The sequence below is a fragment of the Fomitiporia mediterranea genome, assembly GCF_000271605.1.
Source record: "Fomitiporia mediterranea MF3/22 unplaced genomic scaffold FOMMEscaffold_4, whole genome shotgun sequence".
Taxonomy (NCBI): domain Eukaryota; kingdom Fungi; phylum Basidiomycota; class Agaricomycetes; order Hymenochaetales; family Hymenochaetaceae; genus Fomitiporia; species Fomitiporia mediterranea.
In genome coordinates, this window is record NW_006760389.1 from 1,856,641 (window position 1) to 1,864,505 (window position 7,865).

A 7,865-nucleotide genomic window follows, 5' to 3' on the forward strand; every position below is an offset into this window, starting at 1 on the left:
TATTTTACTTTAATACTAATCAAGCTCTTTCTCCTTTACTTCAAGCTCACATTCCTTCTCTTTCTGTTATCATAACTATACTACTTTTCAATACTTTATTATATCTATCATGAGGGATGGACACATGTTTTTTTTTGATAATAACAGTAGTTTTACTACTAATACTTATTATAATTATAATTTTTATAGTTATAAAAATAATAACATAATATAAATTGAAGTAATTAAGTTTAAGTTATAATTTTTGGTAAATATATACCTCTAATGTATATAATTATAAATATCAACTTTATTTTACTAGTCCTAATAGTAGAATCGAGTATAAAAATTATAAAGACAGAGATTAGTAAATTTGTATATTCTAATCTGTTAAAATCATACTATTAGCGATTCTTCTTATAACTTACTTAAAACTGCACAGAAACTTCTACAAAAATTAATATCAACAAAAAACATACTAATACACAAGTTTACAAAATTACAGCTTGAAATAATAATACCTTGAATTAATATAGTGTATTAATTGTGTGGGAAAGAGCTTGGTTCACTCCAAAAGTGTAATTTTTCATACTCTTCAGATTGTAAGTATAATAACTTTTTTACTGCTCATTATTCCGTCTCAAATTTTTAGATATATATTTATTAGATGTTTAGCTACATATCTACAAATTTTTATGAGGTTTGAGCAAAATTTGGGGGAGGAATAGTAAAATGGCCCACATGTGGGTCTGGCCCGCAAGGGGCGCCGCGACAGTATGTACATTTGGGCGCCCCTGCAGTTTCATCCCGAAGTCTCTGTTTGCCTCAGTAGCCCCCGCCTGAATCTGTGTAATTTGTAAAGAATGTATATAATGTCGAAAAAGAACAGATCCTGGCAGTCTTCTGCCTTACAGTCTCACACCAGTTGTTATCTCTATACATGTCTCGCAATTCTGTTTATATTATCAACCACCCGATGAGTGATCGTCGAGAGACCTGCCATTACTCGTAGGCAGTAATCAAACACGCGAGATAATGCATAAGAGGTATAGCATATGATCATGGTAAAGATTTGGTCACCCATGGACACTCGTGCCGATAGTCCGATTGTCAACGGAATACACATTTCTTTCGATCCTGTATATTTCCTAGTCCTAGTAAACCGCGGCACTCTTCAAAGCGTGTGTACTAGATTGCAATCTGTTATGTTTGCTAATTGTCCCTGTCTAGAAACCGAAGATTCGCCAATACAATCACGAAAAGCCGCTGAGAGTTCCGTGACCTCTGTGGTGTGAAAGAATTCACTTGCAGTCAAATGGCCTTCACGAGATACCGCATAGTCAAGAACACGAACGATTCCCGAAGCTATTGAACAGAAATGCGAAGTCCTCCGTAGCTTCTAACTTCTAACAATTCTTTTCTTTTGTATCGTTACAACTCTCTTGGCAAGGAGACTGAATTATAGAACGCTGTTGCGAAGAGTCAAGGCGTTAAACAGAATAGCCACTGTATAATGCATGACGTATGTATCTATAACTACCGGGGAGCTTCATTGCGGTGATCTGGTGTTTTACAGGAGTCTTGAAAATTGAAACGAATAGCATGTAAAATAAATAACTTGAGCTATGCTAAAGAGGACCTAGTATCCTAGGGGTGGGCGAGGTGCGAATAATGCTTCTTGACCATGAATTTACAATTACTATCCACCACACAAGGTCTACCACAAAATTAATTTTCTCGTAATGCGGAGCGCCCAAGCGAATGATGATACAGATCATCACGTAATCTCCACATGAACGTACTGACTGAGTACAGGGGCGTAAATCATTTTTGTTTGAACTCCTGTCCGGATATGAATATGACGAAATCCCCGCTCTGTGCACTGCCTCCATGAGGCATCGACGGAGAACTCGTAGCATGATTTCTGTGAGAAGCGTAATAGCAGTAAGCGCGTTAGCGAAAGCGCTCACCGCGAATGTGAAAGAAGGAATTCATGTACGTACACATACTAGTAATGAAAATGCTTTGGGAATCTGGTCTGCAATCGTTCGTTCATCTTGATCAACGGAGCTCATGCTGGGCTATCCACGGATGAAACATTCCATTACCATTGTGGTGTAGTGTGATCAGATAGAGGTGATCAGATATGCAGTATTTCAATAGACCTGCTGCATACTCCGAAGACAATAAACCATTGCTGATCAGCTGCTATGTAGGTCTCAAAAAACCGAGCTCAAGCACTTCATGAAGAATGAGAATAGAATGGCAGAAATCTCCTTGCCGGGTTGTGGCAGGTTTCACTGTTTATTCGCTAGCATGGAAAGACTATAGGCACACGATATTCCTGAATACAAACTTGGGTAGGTGGCCGGATGAAATTTGATCAGGACGAGCAACATCTTCCTTTGTCGAATATTATTGAAACTTCGGGTCCAAACAAAGGCACTCCCAACACGTTACCATCGTCCCTGAGTCAGCTAGCGAGACCTGAATACCAGTAACTTGATGCATCTCGGAGACTGAGTTCAATTAATCTTTTAGAAAAAAACCTGACCTGCGCGCTCAGCGGGTCATTGGGTAAGCTTTTGTTCATCCAATTCCCCTTCAAATCAGCAAACATCGGTATCTCCGCCATAATATCATCAGGATAGAACTTAAGGATTGGGCTTCATTGAATGGTTGTTGTGGAGCTTCATAATTGCCGGGATCTAGCTGGCCCCTTCAGGCAGAGAACACAGTTGAAAGTTATACAGAAATTTTCTGCAGATGCAATTATTAGACTCCCAGCCTCTGTTGAGGGACGGCGAGTACTAGCGCATCATGCTGCGATGGCTTCACAGGGCCGCGAACCGATCTTGCTGAAAGTAAATGCCGAGGCCTATAAGCAAAGTTTTAGGAGAAGGATTTGATGCAAATATACATAGACGTCTGGTAGATGCAACTTAGGTGCTTCAATCCGACATGCATGAGTCACTGATGATGACATCCCAGGAGAGCGTGTCACAAGATCAAGAATAGGATATAACGAATAGCGCGGCTGGCGATGAGAACATGAGTTTGTTAAACCAAGTTCGTGCGTCCGAGGGGTCAAACCATGAAGGACCCAGTTCTCGATAGCATCATAGAGCCAGTGTGTCTATGCATATCAATCTAGCTTTAAGTAACGGGAAAGCAGGCAGCACTCGAGGACGAGGAGTCAAGAACCAAGAATCAAGTCAAGACGGAACGCGAGTCACTTTACCCACAGCAAGGCCGAGCCTCGCTGACTAATACTTCCCACGACTGCCGATTTTGTATAAACACGAAGCGCGTGTGCAGAGTCACTCGCTGCTCAGCGTCGTCCACGACGAACAAGCAAAAATGTTTGGCGGCTCTTGGGGTCAGCAAAATCAGCAGCAGCAGCAACAGCAGCAGCAACAACAACAACAAAATCAACCACAACCTGGAACGTCAGCATTTGGGCAGCAGCAGCAGCCGAATGCTTTCGGTTCGGGTGCGACTGGCGGTGCGTCTTGTTGATCTTTCGCGACAACGCGTCCAAGTCATGCTGACTACGTGTTTCTCGTGCTTTGTTCTGATTCGCCTTACATATATAATATACACTATCATGCCGGACTCGTGATCTCCCCCTTCTCCCTGGATCCTCATTGACAACAGGCTTTGGGGGTGGAGCCTTTGGTCAAAACACCCAACAGCCGACTGTGAATCCGATGTTTGGAAGTAGTACATCGAATCCATCAAGCACTGGAGCGGCCTTTGGTCAGTGTCTTTAACTGAATAATATTCTCTTAAGGCGGTGAGACTAATAGCATCCTAGGTTCTTTCGGTGGTGGAGGGACATCTGCGTTTGGCGCACCGAAGCCCCCGGCATTTGGAGCGTTTGGAGGCGGTGGTACCAGTGGCACCTCGGCATTTGGAAGTGGAGGGACGTTCGGGCAGACGAACCCAAGTGGTACGTCTGCATTTGGTCAGCCTGCGGGAGGGACAAGCGCGTTTGGTGGGACGGGAACGGGTTTATTCGGTCAGAAGCCTGCGGCTCCGACTACTGGGTTTGGAAGCACATCGACAGGTACGACCAACATAAGCATTTATCCATTCGTCTGAAATTCTTTGCCCTCGATGTGTATACTGCTTGAAGAGGTGAACTGACTCTACACATTCAACTTTGTTTGTCAGGTCCAACCATAACCACAGCCGATGGGAGCGTTCCACCAGTGACTACGGGTTCCGCCAATCCTCCCTACTCTGTTTTTTCGGAGAAAGATGCAAATACACCAAATATCACTCTGAATTACCAAAGCATCAGCACGATGCCTGCGTACCGCGGGACCTCGTTTGAGGTATACAACTTCAACCGTACTTCCTTACACATACATGCCTAACTCAGTACATCTTTCTAGGAAATTCGTGTCCAAGATTATGCGCAAGGACGCAAGACGGCAGGCAGCTTTGGTCAATCTGCGACTTTTGGATTAGCACCTTCACAGTCGACGTCTACTACCTTCGGTCAACCCGCCGCAAACACGAGTACCTTTGGTTCCTTTGGTCAGAACAGTCAACAGTCCTCAACGCAGCCGTCTACTACTTTCGGATCTTTTGGACAGCCCGCTACGACGCAGCCGCCAGCATTTGGCACAGGCACCAGTACTGGGGCTTTTGGCTCATTTGGGCAGAACACACAACAACCGCAGCAGCAGCCGAGTGGGACAGGCTTGTTTGGTGGAGGAGGTGCATTCGGACAAAGTAATCAGCAGCAGCAGACTGGATCCGCATTTGGTGCATTCGGCCAGTCCAATCAGCCGAAGCCGTTTGGTGCTTTTGGTCAGACCTCGGGTACAACTGGCTTTGGAAGCGGAGGTGGAGGTGGAGGCTTGTTTGGACAAAGTACAAACCAGCCTGCAGGACAACCTACTACCGGATTATTCGGTCAGCCCGCCAATCAAAACCAGGGTTCATCTGCATTTGGCTCCTTTGGTAAGTTGTATATTGCTCACAACCATGTTGGACAACTAATCTGTTTCAAGGTGCGAATGCAAATAAACCCGCATTTGGACAACCTGCTGCGCAGCAGCCAGCGTCTACCGGTTTCAGTCTTTTTGGCCAGAATAACCAGCAACAACAACAGCAGCAAAACCAACCACAAGGCCAACAACCATCAACCGGCCTCTTTGGTAGTGGTACGACTGGAACAGGGACAGGTCTGTTTGGTCAAAACAACCAACAGCAACAGGGCCAGCAAGGTCAACAAGGTGGCACGCAGCCGTCGACTGGTCGTAAGTGTGGCTCCTTAGATTCATGGATAGAATATCCTGACATTAGGACAATTCTAGTTTTCGGGCAACCCGCCCCTCAGCCTTCAACCGGCTTGTTTGGTACTGGAACGACAGGAACGGGTCTCTTCGGAAATAATAATCAGAATAAGCCAACAGGTACGCTAGACTTTCTTCCAGGAAGGTGATTGTGAAGTGGCTTATAATCTTGCAGGATTCGGGCTGTTCGGTGGAACGAACAATCAAGCGGCAGGTTCTGGCTCTACGCAGCCTTCTACAGGATTATTTGGTCAGCCATTTGGGCAGTCAACCACTCAGCCAGCCCCAGGAACAACTGCGTTTGGTGGGTCATCGTTGTTCGGCCAAAAGCCTCCAACAACAAATGCTTTTGGTCAATCAACTGCGCAACCAGCTTCTACCGGGTTGGGTAGCTCACTGTTCGGTGCCAGTGCATTAGGTGGTACTGGTGGGGGATTTGGGCAATCCGCTGTTGGTACTGGCGGAGGACAAGGTTCATTGACTGCTTCGATTGCCCAGCCGGTCCAAGAAAACTTGCCTATCTTCAGCTTGTTGAACAACAAAGAACAACCTGCTTCCTTCGCTCCTCCGCCGAAGAAGATGTCGAACTTCTTCGCTGATATTCCTACACGCACTCCACTTGGTATATCGAATGCTCGGCTGACGAATGGAGGGAAGCTACGCGGCTTCGGTGCTTCATTATCCGCAGCAGGTCTGAATAGATACGGCGGACTCCAATCATCACTGGCATCGTCAAAGAACGCCGGCAACCTCGCGCTCAGCAGGGGCGATAGCAGGAGCCTGCTTGGTGCAGATGCCTTCACGAGTGGTCCATCACTAGGCAGTGACGGCAAATCTAGCCCGAAGAAACTTGTTCTCCACAAGAAAATCGAACCAAGTGACGTCTTTGGTCGTTCGAGATCTGCTTCTGCTTCCTCGAAAGTGGAGTTTAATCCTGCGATTAGTATTGCCTCGCGCGAGAAAGAAGCTAGCTCAATGCCACCCCCGCCGTTGCCAACTGCCCCACCCCCACAACGAAAATCCTCGTCTGCCGAGAAGGACGCGTCAGAATTACAGGACGGTGATTATTATGTCAAACCACCTCTCGACGTGCTACGTAAATTGAGTAACCAGGAGTTGTCGTCATTTGAAGGACTCGTAGTCGGTCGCAAAGGACACGGAGAAATCCAATTCCTGCAACCGGTAGACTTGACTACGCTACCAAAGCTGCAGGATCTTCTTGGAAAGATCATACAAATGGACAAGCAAGAACTCACCGTGTATCCAGAGTCGACTCTGGTCGAGATTGAGAAACCTCGAGTTGGTGAAGGCCTCAACGTTCGTACACGCGTTACGCTCCATGGTTGTTTGCCCAGGGACAAAGCAACCGGTGAACCTATTAAGGATCCTAAACATCCGGCCTTCATAAAGCAGAAACGGAGGCTGCAGATTATGAAACGCACACAATTCGAATCTTTTGACCCTGAGACGGGGACTTGGGTCTTTATCGTTGACCACTTTTGATGGGTCTTGTTCAATTTTGCAATTTCAAGGTTAATGTTTCAATGATCTTCTGATAATTTTCTTATGTCCCATTTTCATGTACCGTCGATAGCTTTGATTGCACGAATAAATTTTCACGCACAATGTCTATTTTTGAGTGTTGCTCACTGGACTTTGCTAGTTCAAGTGTTTCTTTATCATGGTCGGGATCCACGATGTATCTCAGCAGAACATCGTCAATCAGCAAAACGATGGAAAGTGTGCAGAATGAGAATGGCATAGCAAGGCCTGGCCAAGCCTCGGTGTATTCATGTGCAACGTAAAGCAGCAGACTGTCATCACGACGTTGTGTGCATAAAGTCATGATGCATATTGCTCATACCAAAACAACTTAAACAAGTGCCTACAGGGTTGTTTGACACTGCGTTTACCCTGCACGCTTATCACTTCATACTTCATAATTTACTGAAATCAGGTCTGCTAATCGGAAAACTAATCGAAATCATGACACAACGTGGATACACCGTAAGAGATACTAATCACGAGATATGTTATGGCTACTACTATAGTTGCTGATGTCCGGTCCCGGACCGCTCGGACTCGGTCCGGACGCAGGACTGGACTGATGGACCGGTCCTCTACAGTCTGGTCCTCATGGGTCCAGGAGAGGTCTGGTCCTGGGTCCATCATTTTGAGAAATTTCCCGGACCGATGGACTCGTCCAGACCCGGACTGGACTCCGGACCTGAATAACCTGAACTAATGTCTCAAATCTCGTTTCCCATATCTCTAGCTCACTATACTAAAACAGATCATACTCCTTTAAGGATCTTTGAATATTAGCTAGCACTTGCATAGTACATTTTACAAGTTTCTGGCAGTCCAAGCAAAGCAAAACTTTATTCCTGTTCTTTACTGTTCAATGTATGGCTTACTAAACTTGACTCTTCCTATCTGGTTATTGTCTCCCAAAATATTTATTCCCTTTATGTATATTCACTCCTCTCCCGTCCTATGCCAAAGACGCCGCAGTCCCAGCCGCCCTCCCCAGTCAAGCAGCCAGCCAATGCCCCTGCCCCTGACAAATTAGACAAG

General features: G+C 45.7%; 2 protein-coding genes across 2 annotated transcripts; one reads left to right on the plus strand and one right to left on the minus strand.

The window, feature by feature from the left end:
* Positions 1–2,359: 2,359 nt before the first annotated feature.
* On the minus strand, positions 2,360–2,815 carry FOMMEDRAFT_139558 (uncharacterized protein). Its single transcript, XM_007264606.1, has one exon. The coding sequence runs from the start codon at positions 2,612–2,614 to the stop codon at positions 2,453–2,455; it is 162 nt and encodes a 53-aa protein (XP_007264668.1). The 5' UTR covers positions 2,615–2,815; the 3' UTR covers positions 2,360–2,452.
* Positions 2,816–3,326: 511 nt separating this feature from the next.
* On the plus strand, positions 3,327–6,908 carry FOMMEDRAFT_120127 (uncharacterized protein). The gene is made up of 8 exons (XM_007264607.1): positions 3,327–3,484; positions 3,637–3,738; positions 3,797–4,048; positions 4,156–4,319; positions 4,380–4,953; positions 5,004–5,252; positions 5,310–5,408; positions 5,464–6,908. The coding sequence occupies exons 1-8, from the start codon at positions 3,340–3,342 to the stop codon at positions 6,789–6,791; spliced, it is 2,913 nt and encodes a 970-aa protein (XP_007264669.1). The 5' UTR covers positions 3,327–3,339; the 3' UTR covers positions 6,792–6,908.
* The last annotated feature ends 957 nt before the right edge of the window (positions 6,909–7,865 follow it).